General features: G+C 41.6%; 1 protein-coding gene across 7 annotated transcripts in view; it reads right to left on the bottom strand.

Moving 5' to 3' along the window:
• Positions 1–287: 287 nt before the first annotated feature.
• Positions 288–15663, bottom strand: part of fgf13a (fibroblast growth factor 13a) — a 58916-nt gene continuing 43540 nt past the window's right edge. For all 7 annotated transcript variants that reach the window (XM_049738010.2, XM_049738031.2, XM_049738000.2 and 4 more), the window contains 4 exons: positions 14810–14920; positions 10412–10515; positions 3377–3575; positions 288–2158 (listed from right to left, as the gene is read on the bottom strand). In XM_049738010.2, the coding sequence (XP_049593967.1) occupies positions 2022–2158; positions 3377–3575; positions 10412–10515; positions 14810–14920 (551 nt within the window). In that variant the 3' untranslated portion in view covers positions 288–2021. The remainder of the gene's footprint in view (positions 2159–3376; positions 3576–10411; positions 10516–14809; positions 14921–15663) is intronic.

Genomic DNA, 15663 nt, shown 5'->3' on the forward strand with positions numbered 1-15663 from the left:
GTAACACTGTTGTTTGGAGACATTATTGCAATGCGTTGAAAAAGGGTTAGCGTACTTTTAACAGCTCACAAGGCAGGCTTTGACTTGGCTTCGGGGAAAAAATAATAATTGATAAAACAGACAGCTAAATATTATTTCCCAAGGTAACATCATAATAAGCTTGAGCAAATGGCAACGTGTGCGGAGTCCTACAGCAGATTCATTGCAGTGACACTCACTCACAGTGTATACATGCAGACGGTGGAAAAAAAGTCAGCAAAGAGAATCAAATAAGATACCGTGACACGTTTTAAAAGTATATCTTAATATAAACCTTTAATTTAGTGCATTTTTTGTGTATACAACAAATAATAAACAACTGGAAGTCATCAGGCAGCATGGATGTCTGCCTGCATAATGTTGTTTAAGTTTATCCTGGTAGCTTGGAACAAATGATCCAACATGGGTTAATTACATTTAGCCTACATCATGCAGCTCTAGACCAGATGTCCCCTGCGTTCTCCCATGCAACAGATAGATTCACCCAAAACAAACCACCTGGAGGGAACCGAGAAGAGGAAGTCCTGCAAGAAGCATGGATCAGAAAGAAGTCATACGTAGCTTCAACGGACACAAAAAGGTCCTTTTTTTTGTACATCATTAAGTTTGTACATGCCCTGTGCAAGAGAGGGAAGAAGTCAATTTAAGAAGCCCATCCCACCCATTTTTTTTTCATACTTTTACAAATATGACATCCCTATAAAATGTTAAGCCACCTAAAAGTCCACAGTATTTTTTTTTTTAATTATAGAAAATATCATCACCACAACAAGTTACTCAAACATAGAACGAGCATTCTGGGGAGCCATATTTCAATGGTCAAGCCAGAAGACGTTGAGCAAAAAGGATGACGAGGAGTTATGACACGAGCACGGAGGAAACAAACCACGAGGACGAGAGACAGACTTTGTGACAGAACAAGAAGAGAAACGGGGGCAAGGATGGAGGGGGCGGCACCGAATACTCATTTCGTACCTCGATCGTAGAGCGGATCCTCTCATAAAAAAATCAAACACTCCAGTGTGACTGACATCATCATTTCCTGTTGCCATGTTTGCACTAGTCCCCCCAAAAATGTACATTGGGGTGAAAAACAAAAAACAAAACAAAAAATCCAGCTTTGCCTTCGTACTGGCTTTGTCGGCTTAAAGGGACACTCTTTCGCTCAGTCTTTGGTTTGCCGGAATCCTTTCAACGGTGTGACCAAAAATACTGAACAACGGCAAGGGTGGGACAACAAGAGGGGACAAACAAAAAAAGAAAAGGTGGATCAAATCAATGAAATGTTCTTGGCTAGTTGTGGGATTAGCAGAAAGAAGGGCAGCTGCGGCGTCTCCACGCCGGGACCTGGCGTGTCAGGTCAGCCGAGCGTAGGCTGGGCTTCCCCATGCTAGAGAGCTCGCTCTCTGAGCATGTGCACGAGGACGCAAGGAGAGCTACTGTCTGGCCGGAGCCTCGGGTCACCGGCAGAACCGGGTCGGGCCAGGTTTATAGGCTTTGTATTCACAGAAGCATGGATGGGACACCGATCGGGGCTTGTACTGTACGCCCGCAGCCTCCGAGACCGGCGCCCGGTTGCCCCGAATGCCCGCTCACCGCCGGTCCCTGTCTGACGGACGCACAAGTGCCTGCAGCCGAGCTAGGTGAGCTCCGAGATGTTGTTGCGTGCGGTGAAATAAGAACAAATAGATGAGCTAAGTGGTGAGTAAATAGATCATAAATTAGCCCCAAAGTGACTGGATTTGTGTTCAGAATGGGTAATGTGCCATGACATCTTGCTATTAATGCGCTTGTGTTGGAAACCGTGATAAATGCTTCTAAGTGTGCGTGTGCCTTTTTGTAATTATAGTTATTGATGTTTTCTAGTTGTTAATGTGTGGTATGTGGCAGCGAGTGCTGAACCGCTAATACAAGAGAGAGGGTCTGCTTGGATTCACGCTCTGCTGGAGGTAAGGTTTCAAGGTGGAGTCCGGCGGGTGGCGCTACGTCGACTCGTTCTGGCTCACAGCTTTGCCGCCGTTCAGCATGGCCGAGGCACTCCGACTCTTGGTGGGCGTGCCGCTACCGGAGCGGGAGAATTCCGTTAGGTCGTGGAGGGACGGCTCTCGGTACATTGCCACTGTGGGAAGGGGGGGGGAGAAAAGTCCATTTGAATTCATGCATGGCGACTGGCTGCAAAGTGCTGAATCAAGACGTCACAACAGATCAAGTTGGTGCTGCACTTAAAAACAAATCCGATATTCACAGCCCGGCATTATAAATTCAGCACTTGCATGTGCTGTGTGTGCAGCATTCGCCCAATTTGCATCTCAGCAGCCACAAAAATCGCTGGAATCTTGCGGACCTTCCGCAGTATTTGGTTTCAGGATGCCGTCAACATCCTCCTGCCTAGAATGCTACTCCATGTTCATCCCAAAGGGAGGCTTCGGCGGAAACAGCAGACGCGTTCCTTCGCTCGCTTCACTTAGCCCAGCATTTTGGGGTGAGAGCAGAGATCTTGACAACATTGCGTAATCACATCACTCAATGTGTACAAGCCACCGGGAGAATACTGATGACGGCGACGTGTCTCGTTACCCGTGCCGACTCAGCTCGCCACACTAGCGGCTCTTCATTTCAAAAGATGTTTCGAGTTCCTACACCTCGTTGAACACCAATTTGAATCTTATTTTATTGTGCAGGTGTATTTAATGGAATGTTCACTCAGGAGATGTGTAACATGATTATTTTGATACAGGACAAACTAATAAGAGCTGCACAAAATGACTTTTTTTTAAAATATATAAACAGAAATAAATATTAGCTTGTAGTAATGAAGATAGCTGACATTTTTTGTCCTTGTGCATTTCCCGCATAAGACACTTCCGTGCCTTCATCTCATCTTAGTGTTTTCTGTTCTTTCTGAAGTTGCCCTCTTGCAGTATAAGGAAAGGCAAACATTTCATGGCCATTAATCCTTAAATGTATTTGAGACCCCCTGGATGGCCGGTTAAATGAAAGCGAAAGGCTATTACAGCCGTATCAAGGGGCGCGCACGTGGACTCCTAATGAGATGAGGACGCGGAATCACAAAATAATCTCGTACATTCATAGAGTGGCTTATGTAGTATGTCAAAACGGGATGTCGTGTTGGATTTACTGGTTGATTTATGCCCCTTTGTAAAACAGTAAAAACAAAACCTGTCATTTTACAAAAGCGTTAACTCCTTTTGTGAATAAGAAACAATGCGTTTAAATTTTAGAATTCAACGTTGAACCAAAATGAAGTAGTAAAATCTAGAAAATCCAATCGCGATCATGACATTAGACAAGATGTCAAACGAGAAGGTTTTGTCACCTTTTAGAGGTTTTGGAAGGAAGTGGGCCGCCGGCTTGTTCTTCTTGACGTGATTGCCCTTCATGATTTCTCCCTCCTTGTTCAGACCAAGGTACCAGCCCCTGCCTGACTGCTGCTGGCGGTAGATCATGGAGGAGTACGTCACATAGTAGTTCTCAAAAACAGACTCCTTGAATTTGCATTCCGGTGTGAAGTGTTCCTAGAAGAGAAGGGGGGGGGGGGGGGGGGGCAGAAGCGGCGCAATTTAATAGCCTGTATAAGCACAAAGAGACGAAAAGCAATCAATTGAATCGTGCTACGTCATACAATACATACACATTTACATTCAAGCCGTTGCCTCTTGAGAATCTATACACAAATGACAGATACAGATGCACATTAATAAAACATAGAGTAGCGATAATGACCACATTCTTATTTTGCTCCGAGCTGTTAATTATGCATGGCTACTTCATTATGATCCAGGCTCAATGAATTTTTGATTTCACAGGACACTATCGTTTATCTTCGTATGACATTTCCCAAAAACGAAACATTACTGGAGCTGTAATTTTGCAGGTCATCATTTTGCTTGACGTAAACACATTGATAAGTTATGGAAGACAAAACCTTTCCCTAAAACATATTTTATTATCTTATTTTTATATTTATGCATTTTTATTTTTTAAGTGTTATTTAAGACCTTGCAAGGCTCAAGATAAACATTCAAAATCTCTTACTTGTCTAATCGCGTTTTAGCGCACTCTCGGGAAGAGAGACACTTTTGCCCGCCAAAATCCAGCGCGAGAGTACCCTGCGGCAACAAAACAACTTTTTTTTTTTTTTTTTAGGTTGATGCATCCACTGTTTTAGCGTTGCCAAGCTTCAGCCCCAGCGGTATTACACTACACAAAAAAAAGATCACTTCAAAATTTACAAGCAGGGTAGTATAGAAGAGGCCCGGCCCGATACATATGGTAAGAACAGCACCATCGTTATATTGTGCCCTCGAAAGGCTCCGGTGAGAGGAGCAAAACACATAAATTTGCCACAGTAAATTTCGGATTTTGAACGGAGTGATGGAGCAAATTAAATTTGTGAACACAGGTTTCACTGCATTTATAATTCCATTCCAATAGATTTAGACTCAACTTTAATTATGCCTTGGGATAACCCCCTCCAACTTGACTCCTTGTTTTTTTTTTTTCTTTTCAGTATTGCCAGTCATCACTCAATCAAGTTTTTGGGTTGTTTGATACCTTCCTCAAAGTCCTCCACTGTATCCTTTCAAAAATCTACCATGCGTCGCCGCTCTCGGAGATGTTCGCCACGCACGAGTGGAGGTTGGAAACGCAGCAAAAAGATCCTCAGTTCTCAAGCCAGTCGTGCTGCTCTACCTCTGGTAATTAGCTTATGTGGATTTGGCTGCTTCTATTCAACGTGGCCAAAGAAAAAAAAAAGAAACAGATCCATATCCAGGCTCGATTGGTGCCAAGACGAGCTGCTGGCGAGTTGCGTCTTTTTGGACAGGCTGAGGGTGACACACTTGCTCTGACTGACAATGAGGGGACAAAATGGCGGGGATCCCCATTTCTATTCTGAGATGCACCATGGTAGCCAGAAACAGTGAAATTCTTTGGAACACAAGCCAGCAGAGTCACCATTTGCCAGCGGAGGCAAAAAAATAAATCAAATCACGTACATCACTGGCAGATGGAGCAAGGGCAAATTATTTAAAGGAGGACAGAACAATATAGTCATTGTAATAATATTAGCCAAGTGCTTTTCCTCCCTCTCAAGTTTGTCTGCTTTCTTGAGATGGACTTTTAATGAGCCCCATTACATCAACTAGATGCGTAAATAAAAAGTCTTGCAGGGCCGCAGCCAAATGGTGAAATGCTGCTAAACCTTACATCAAGGCCCGGATATCACTTTACTTATTATGTTGATGAGCTGCATTTGCAAAATTAGAGTAGAATGTTACAGTGGTGCTTTAAGAGCCAATTTGTTCTGTGGCTTTAATCATATGGCAAATCTTTCTCCAATGAAATGAACAGAACACGATTGTTCCATTTCATCCTTCCATAAATAAATTAATAAAAAAACAGTCAGTAATAAAAAAATATATATATTTACATGTATATATATATAGCTAAAAAAAAGACAGTATTTACTTAATTGAAAAAATGTCAAGAATTTAAACAGTTCTTGCTTCAGTTGTTTTACTCGTCTACGTCTTGGCCACAGCTGCTCTTCACAGAGGATAAATAATACATGCCTGTGATTAATGAAATATATTTCCCATCTGTTCAAATATGGATTTCTTTTATAATAGATAGCCTATAATAGTTTAAACTACATGGCTCATGAAGGGATAGGGTCGAAAGACAGAAAACCCGCATGGCCACGATAACAGATAGGCTCACATCTCTTTGGATAAAGTATATAAGCAGACAAGTATATTCACGTAATCAACCAATAAAGACGACATAACTAGACATTCTTCGATAATACGATAATAACAGAAGTTGCTACAACTTCATGATTCAATATGTATTTCTGTGCACTGCAAAATAAATGTCTTTTGATATATTGCCCAAATAGCTGAATGACCTTTAAAGAACTGTGCAATGCATGCCTGATGTTTTTCTCTAAATCATGGACACGGCCAGAGTCGTCGTGACCGTTCAGTATTTGGTTATATCTTGTGTTTTATAACTTGTGTTTTGACTACACGTCATATGTTGCCTAATGCGAGACGCCATCTTTTTGATTACTACTGAACGTTCTGCACAGAGGGAAATATCTTGGCCTAACCAAGAACAGATACGGTTGGAAACATGATTAAACTAAGAATATAATGACGTAAGCAAAGACATGAAGTATCAAAAGCACAAACTTTACATAGCCAGGTAAGAGCAATAGATTAATGATGTCACAACCAAAAGCTAATATAAATTCGCACAAGACGACACAATTGGAAGAATGCGGTACGATAGTGTATGTCCGAGATTGGAGGAGAATGTTCACAGGAAGGTCACGTGGAGATAAAACCAGCTGGTGCCAGAAGGAGCCACCCGAGAACTCGGCCAAAGATGATCGCCAAGGTCGAAAGACGGGATGGAAGACAACAGCCCCCCCTCCACACACACACACACACCAACAGCCCCCCACCTCCACACCGAATCGCCCATAATCAGCACCACTCCCATGCAAGCAGACTCTGCTTCGAACTTGCCCCACCCCGAAGACTCATCGCCCATCAATCCCGGCCCACAATGTGCTACTGAATATAAAACTGATCTAACAACCTTGGATTTTGCCTTTTCTGAATGGAGACTTTCCGCTCTTGAAGGGCCCAGCGCTGTATTGTACTTTCCTGAAAACAGAGCTTTTTGAACAAGAATTGTGATTGAACTCAACCAATCTGTGTGAGTCTAATTTCTGCTTCAGTGTCTTTGCATTTTCCTAAATCTGAAGAAATCAAACGAGCATGCAGTGAGTAAATTGAATAACAGGTGATTGGCAAAGGCTTTTGCCGTGAGGCGCAGATAACGCGCTCCCTAAATTGTGGACAAAATCCAACACTCACTTTCAGCCTTTTCTGTCCTACTTGTGATTTTGGCGGCTGCAGCAGCTTGTTTTCTCCCCCTCTGTACTAGCTTGTTGTCATCAACACCCAGCAGCATTTCTCCAACACTCGAGTCTTTTTGGGCCAGTACAGGCTCATCAATGTAGGCTTACAGTATGACTCACTCCAAGTCAATTACAATCTCACTTCCTGTTTCTTTTGCATTGCCAGTGCTGCTCTAGCACGCAATTAGCATTTAGCAGGCGACTGTTAAGTGGATGCTGTGGTATCAATTATAATCCACTCTTAAGCCGTGTTATGTTGCCTTCTGGGGAGTAATCACTGCCCAGTAATATTTTCCTGATCCAATCAGAGGCAGGAGAAATACCTGGATTTGATCGCCTCGAAGGAGATAACGGCCGCTCGGCTAATCTTCCACAACATTGGCCAAATCGATGCCCAGCGAGGCCCCGTGTGTATTCGGCTGCCATATCCGAGATGAAATGACACCCATCGCGCCAATGGAGCCAGCGCGGTGTGCAATTCCAGACAAACAATGAAAGATAAACCTTGCCAAGTCTGTTTTTTTTTTTTTTAATTCCCTGTCTGCAATGTAGTGGATTAGAATGCAACTTGAGTGAGCTTTTAAAAAAAAAATCCACACTCCTCATTCCAGCCAATACACATGAATGAACGTGACAGCGATGCTTATTTACCAAACCTTGCACGGTTGAAAAGGCATGGATGTGAGCAAAGTACATATTTAACAAGATGGGAAAACAAGGCCAGAGCACAATGACGGGCGCTTTGTTTTGGAATGAAGCCGGGATGTTGTATTGATACAGCTCTACATACACGGTACATGAAAGGGGGAAGTTCAAGCACACCGATAGAACCATTTTTGGTCTAAAAACCATATTAAAAATGAAAATTTGCAAGTTTAATGAACATATTTCAATGTTCAACGCAAGATGTCTTCATTGGTGCTATTGATAAAGCTAATTTTGGTAATTTTTCTGTTTTGTTTTGTGTTATTGATTTTGTTAGTCGAGTGTCTTTAGAAAATGCTTTAGGAGATTACAAAATGTATTTAAAACCAGTTGTGGGGAACTTTTTTTTAACATATTATGTTATCATTCAATAAATGTTTTGACATTTTGCTCACAAGATGATATTTACAATTTTTATTTAACTTTACAAAAACTATCAGTAGTTATTTTTCGTCAGTTACGTTGATGTTTAGCCTGTGCATTAAAGGTTTTAGGCATTCAATAAATGCACAGTTTCTAGTGTGTGTAATTATATCAAATGCTCTGTTGCAAATAAGTTTTAACAACTGTGGCTGAGCAAAAAAAAAAAAAAAACCGTCTTACTCAAACCTTGCAACTCAGCCGTATGTTTTTGTCTATATTTACTTACTGGATTAAACTCAAAAGTAGTCTTAGCCAAATCGTGAGCATGCATCAGTCACGCTGACCCACGTAACCTCATAAAGATCTCCTTCCAGAAGGGCTTCACTCTCATTTTTTCATTCGGTCCAGACGAAACGGGAGCATCGGTGAGTCAGTGTAATTGAAAAATGACAAGAACTTAATAACACCATGTGAAACGTGGGCGCTAAGCACCACTTAGCTCATAATTGAACAAAACTACATATTAAGCCTAATCAGCTTGCATTTCTACATTGAATTTTTTTCTACTTGTTGCAAAAGTAGAGGATGCGGTAGTAAAGTGAAATACATATTAATTGCCGTTTTTTTTCTCCCACACATTGACGCTGCTGGATGAATATATTTTCACTGGTACATTCTGCCTCTCCCACACATGCTCTCTTCTCACGGCTCATGCTCTCTCACGCTCTTGCTCTTTTTACTTCATGTATGCTTCTACAGCATATCTGCAAAAAACTCACATATAGCTTAGCAAGCTCACATATGACAGCAAAATAAATTTTGAATGGCCCAAAAGAAAATCATGGGAATTATTCATTTTGGAAATTTATAATTACAATCCGACCAACTCACTCTCTGAAATATTGGCCACATCAATGTGTGGTTTCAAGAGAGCATTTATATTCTCCTGCACCGCATATATGACGAGCATAATCGGTGCCACCCATTACACAGTGGAAAATGTGAGCTCCAATTTAGCTTTAGACGAAGACTTAGCATGGAACCTTGCAGAACTCCAAAATGTGTTCTTGAGTAAGATCAAACTAATTAATACTCTCAAGACTTCTGTGTTTTATTCTTCGTATGACAGGAATGGCATGAAACCGCTTGATACCACCATACGACGCTAGCATGTAAAAAAACAAAAAAAAAAACAATCAGCCAAACGACAGCTCATATCCTAAGGCACTTTGTAAAACTACTTCATCGTAAAACAAATGAAACAAAACCAGTCTTGCACATCGCTGCTCGCCATATGGATTTTTATCTCGTAAATCTTATATTATGCCGCCTAAGTTTTTTTTTTTATATATATATATACTACACACTCAGCACACATTATTGAATCTCACTCACTGGGATTCGTGGACTCCTGTAGTGCTAAAATATAAATAGCGTGTAAATGTGTGGGAGGGGCTTCGGATAGTGTAGTCTGTCGCAATGAGTGTGATATTTTGCCCATAGGTGAGCTAATTTGTCAAGCAATTGCTCACTACTGTCAATAACTTTACATTTGATTTATTTTCTTGTAAAACATATAACTTTTGAATTTAAGTCACTCAAATCGAATGAGTGCCAGAAGCCAAATTAAATTAGGGCGTATATAAATCCATTTAAACATAAATGAAAAGGTCATGGGTGTGGGAATCCCTGAAGGCAACTATTTCCTGGAAAAGAACATAAACAAAACAAACTTTGTTAAACTTGTGTGCTTCAACAGAAGATTGACGCTGCCAATTGCGACCTTTAGTGGTGCAGAACAATCTTTACTAATTTGACTACAAGGATTGTCTGTCAAGTGCATGTTTGTGTCTCGTCTACGTTTACCCAAACACAAACTCGTTACATGTGGCAGAAATGAAAGATACTTTTTTGCTATTTTTTTTTTTCCTTTGCAGTCATGCTGACAGCTGCATATAAATTAATTGTAGCATCTGAGCATTTCCCAATAAAAGACACCCCAAAAGAAATCTACATGCAATACTCCACTTTTGTCTCTATAACATTGTTTATGATAACACACAGCAGCTGCCATGTTGTTCGAGGCATAAACGCCAACACAGTGTGAGCATGAACCGTCTGATCTCATTAGCATGACTGTGCTAACAACGGCAGATGACATTTAACAGCCCGACACACAATAAAGTCCATCTGTCAGTCCTTCGTGATGTACAGTATGTTAGTTTGTAAAACTGTTTGAATGCAAGTACAGTTGACGCCAAGCAGCAGATGTCCTCGAACGCAACATGTTTTCAAATCCAACAGTTATTTGTCAACACACACAAACTCGGGTGCATGTGGCCCGACACTCACCGACGTGTAAAGGTAGCCCTCACTGTTCATAGCCAGGTAGAGTTTGGTCTGCACCCCCTGGATGGCCACCACTCGCAGACCCACCGGAATAAGGTTGAACATGGCTGGAGGGAAACACACAAGAGAAGCAAATGTAGAGGCAATTGTAAAAGGACTTAGTACAGGACCCTGCAGAACACCACCAATAAATAAAATATGAAAAATAATATCAATAAACCAATGACCAAGTTTATGTATTAATCATCAGATGACCAATCCAAAAAAAAAGCTTATGTAAAACAAAATATATCTTTTTTTAAATATGATCCTCTAGAAAATGGTTCAGGTGTCATTTGATGGGGAAAAACTGGAGAAGAAAAAGTCATTTCAAAGATTTAATAGAATTAGAATCGAGAATAGAGCTCAAACATTAGATTGGAGAATGTTTATTTCAAGACTTGCGACCTTGACATTTGTCAACAATTGGGTTATGGCCAGCAAGCATGTCTTTACCCATAAAAACAACTTTTTTTTGTGGTTTAGTAGCGAGTGGGTATCAAACGAATTTCAACAAACATGCAATCACTGCAGTCAATCCATATTTACAGTAGCAGTATAAAATCGAATAACACCTCACAGCCCCAAGGCTAACACAAATACAACTATTGCTTACTCGTGCTTTAAAAGGCACCATTAAAGGCTTTAGTACATGTTGCTAGTTTATGACCCTGAATGCAAATGTGGCTACAAAAGCTCAACAGTGTCATGCATGCATGTAATAATCTTTTTTTTTTATATATCTATATAATTGTGTGTGATTAATCTGTTAGCTTTGTGTTATTAGGTTTTGTGTGCATAGTCACAAAACGATGTTCAAATAATGTTTTTTTTGGTGCTTTTTACACACTGAAGCGCAAACGCATTGTGTGTGAATTCTGTACGTGTCAACGAGAGCGCAACGTGTGCGGCTGAGAGCAGCAACAGCATCCTCGCCAGTCAATGAGGTACATCTAATTAATATCGGTCGGCCTTGTGTTGGATAAGAGCGTCTGTGCTCCATAAAATGCTGGCAGGGAACCTGCAAGCTGAATAAAGGCAGCAAAACACAACCAACAAAGAGTGAAACTTCACTGCTGTGGGTTCTTTTCTGGATATGCTCCCAAACAGTGCTGCTTTCAAAAATGATGATGAGAGCAGTCGCATTGTGAGTTGGATTGAGTTTTTCTAAAAAAATAATAATAATAATTAAAAAAAACAGCAACAAAGAAAAATGCTAATTTGCAACCACAACAATATCTTGAAGCTTTCAAATCTGACTTGAATAATTATTATTATGTTCATCTTCAAGTTTAGCATTGAAGTAAACATGCCACAATATATGTGTTCCATTCCGCTTCTCATATCAGTTGAGCCATAGGTCACGGCATGTCCTTGCAATTGTGTGTGTCTTTGGATATCTCAGAGCAAAGTGGCCCCTAGAAGCTTTTAGATGGGCCATTACATTCATCCTTATCGCTTGAACGGCACAGACACGCACAAACTGCAAAGGCTCGTCAACGGTCAACTCTTGGTGGGCCGAGAGGCTCGATAGCCGTCACCCGGCCCTTCAACTCTCTCGGCTCCACATGTCTGCACGTCCAGCTGGAATGGAGCATGACACGAACCCTGATTGCTCCGGAGGGGCGGCACTGCGACAATCGCCGACACAGCACAATCGTGAGGAAAAGGGGATAGAGGGCAAACCGGGAAAAGTGACCATAAAAAAGTATTGGGACACACTTTTTTGAATCAGGAAAAAAAATATAATTCCATTTGATGTCATTTATGTAATTTCGGGTTGGCATTGATCCTTTCAGTAACTTTCCGTTGGGACGAACTTGTTGCGTAAGAAGTCGACCTTTCCGTAAGAATGGAAGGAAGCATGTTGTTCTCCATTTTCTCTTCCTTGATAACATGTCAACATCTCTCAACGAGGAGTCTTTTTATAAATGCCCTCCTCTTCACTGAGGTGACTGCGCTCATGTTGCAACACACGCACGCACACCATCAGTCCTCTTCAGTTCACATGGATTACCAGCCGCTCAATCTCAAGATGGGGGAGCCCAATTAGTTCCTGGCTCCGGGAAAACACCTGAAAACCCCGAAGGAGGGGAGCCAGTGCTGGCCTCTAACTACACACTGACCTTTGCAGGTGCAGATATTGCTGAGGGGGGGTGCTAGAGGACACATAGATAGGTTGATTGCGCAAAAAGTCCATCTCATACTCCGGACTTGAGCAACTTCCGTTCAGTGGAACATTAAACTCATGAAGTACCGATGTAGGTACCAGATCTACTTGGGTGGTCAGCTCAGCTCGGCTTAGGGGGGCTTGTGTCTGTTGATGACGTCACGCTAAGTTATTAGAGTCTATAGCTAATTTTATTCATGACGTTGAGTATGTGATTATTTATTTATTGGACCAAATATCAGTTGCAATATTTATGTTTGAAAAAAAATTACATTGTTATTGTGATATTATTATCAATCAAAGGCCCTTGAAGACCCTTGGGAGGGGTTTTCAACTGGTTTTGGAGGAATATTGTTTTATTATGCACCGAAGGAGGATACACCTATACAGGCTATTTATTTGCTTCTTGGGGTCTATTTTGGGAATCTCAGCTACATTTGACATCATTTGGATGGGTAAATTATTCACAAAATCAGCTGGGGGAAAACAATCAAATCCAAATAATAAATCAATTTTATATTTAAAAATTGTTTTCCATTTCCAATTTTGCGGACCACCTGCAATACTGCCATGGACCACTAGAGGGCCGCGGACCACTGGTGGACAATCATTCTGTTTTTGGGCTCCATTATTCTGGAACGGAGTATCTCTGTCAAAATCTCGACTTGAGACTTCTTTCTCCTCTCTCACATTTAGAATGCAGCGAGTCCTTCTTCCTGCCTTCCCTGCAGACATGTAGAATTTCACCCTGTCTACTTCACTTCTCCAGATGCCTGCCACTCCAAAATAGTTTGTTTGAACTAAATTGATGGGCTATGTTGGAATCTAATTTGCTCCTTCTGACTTTGTTCTAGCGACGGGAAGTGCACCACGCTAGCGAGGATCAAACCCTTGTTCTTACTTGTATGTGTGTGTGCGTTTGAGTAGGTCCTCTCCCACCATCACAAGACACCAATAGCTCCAAGAGGACTGCGCTCCCCGTCACCATGGAGACAAGCGCACCCAGCACCCAACAACGCTATTTTTGGAGTCCTGCAAAGTCTTCACTCTTCCTCCTTTTTCCAATTCAAGCAGTACTCTTTCATTTGCTCCTCAAAACTATCGCAAGGTCACTTTTTACAATGCAGGTGTAGTGTAGTCTTTTTTTTTTTTTTAAATTTGCACTCCCGCTGCTTGCTGTTTAGTAAACGTTGCTGCCATTTCATTTAGGCAGAAGATTGGACAAAGTGTTATTTCAGTGCGGATTGCCGATCTTTTCCTCGGCAATCTCGCACGGCGGGCAAAGTGAATGTATCAGACAGGTTCATTAAACAGTGTGCTGGTGGAAGAGCACAGCTAATTACAAGCAGCCCATTGCTGCTGCATTATGGCCACAGCAGACAAGTGGCTACGCTGTTGCTTTTCCATTGATCTGCTTTTTAATCTGTTTATTGGAAAACAACGAGTAGGTGGGTGGAGAGGCAGTCATCGGGACGTATTGGTTTACACAAGAGTGTGGCACACAAAAGAACTTTCTCACGGCAGTAGAAAACACACAAACAAACACACACACACACACACACACAAGTTTCAAAGATAAAGAAATAAGAATGCGGAAAATAAAAAAATTACATGACGTGAAATCAGGTGAGCCCATTGGAGCGACCCACTAACTTGGGTCAATTCGACCCAACTGTTCAAAACAACCCAATTCCTTTGCAAGCAAAAACAACCCAAAGTTGGGTTGACCCAAGTTAGTCGCTCGGTCCAATTTTGGACCCGGCAGTTAGAAAGTGTAAAAACAGTTGGGTCAAAAATAACCTTCATGAGACCAAAAAGGGACAGATTCAATTTATCAGGTTTTTTATTTAGCGCAAACAGTTGGGTCAAATGAATAACCCAAAACAGAAGAAAATGTTGGGCTGTTTCTGGCGTGAGTCATCTGACCCAACTTTTTAGAGTAAATGAATAGCCCCCAAAATTAGCTTATTCTTTTTTTAACCCAACTCTTTATTAAATCTGTGTCCCAGGACTGTCAGCTGTAGCATTCCCCAACAAGCTGATGAGGTGAGCTTCCTGTTTAGCCATCATCAACTGAGCAACCACCACTGATTTTGTATTTGTGTTGTTTTCTCACAAACAACAATGAAAAGTAAATAAACTAAATATCGTTTAAGAGACATTTACATAGCGGGCGTTCCTCGGAGACTTACTGTAGCCGTTGTCTTCCTCCTTGGTTCCATCAATGGTTCCGTCTGCCTGCAGCTGCAGGTGGAAACCTTGTCGACTGTACAGCTTGGTCACGATCCCCTTCAGCTGGGGCTCTGTGGAAGCAATGGAAGATGGGGCTTTAGGTTTTATCGCCAGCGGGCTTTATGTGAGAAAACTCTGTTGTGATGATTCTTCATTTTTACCTTCATAGTCACCAAAGCAACAACATTTCATTTGCCAGGGCATGAGTGCTAAAGACAAGAAGCCGCCCGACTGTCTTCCATCAGCATGTTGTCTGATAAGAGCCAAATGCTCTCTACGCTTTTGTTAGTGTCCCAAGTGTAGGTGCGGTTAACCAGGCCTTTCATCTTACTGATACTCCCGTTTGACTTTCACTCAAAGCTTTCTTGCCATTCCATCTCGGTGGCGGGTGAAACTGTAAATATTCTATTAGATGCAAATGAAAGAAGTACTCGTGTTGGAGGATGTTCTCAAACAAACTTGGAGTGATTAGTCAGCAATTTGTTGAGTGTATTTCAACACAAACAAGTAATGCGGCGGTTCAATATTAACATATGCAAAGTGGATCTGCTTCAAGTCTCCTTGTGTGTGGGTTCACCAGTGAAGTGGACCAGAAATGGATTTGGATTCGCTTTCCGGAGAAATGTAAATGCACATGGTCACATTTCTTCTGGCTCTCGTGTTGAGGATTGAGTTCTATGGGATCAGTGTTTGAGGACAATGCATATAAAAAGTCAACACACCCCTGTTCAAATGCCAGGGTAAAGTGAGATTTGAAAACTTTTTCCATTATTATTGTGACCTGCGATCGACCGGTACAGCGTTTTAAAATCTT

This window comes from Syngnathus scovelli, chromosome 1 (genome assembly GCF_024217435.2).
Source record: "Syngnathus scovelli strain Florida chromosome 1, RoL_Ssco_1.2, whole genome shotgun sequence".
Taxonomy (NCBI): Eukaryota; Metazoa; Chordata; class Actinopteri; order Syngnathiformes; family Syngnathidae; genus Syngnathus; species Syngnathus scovelli.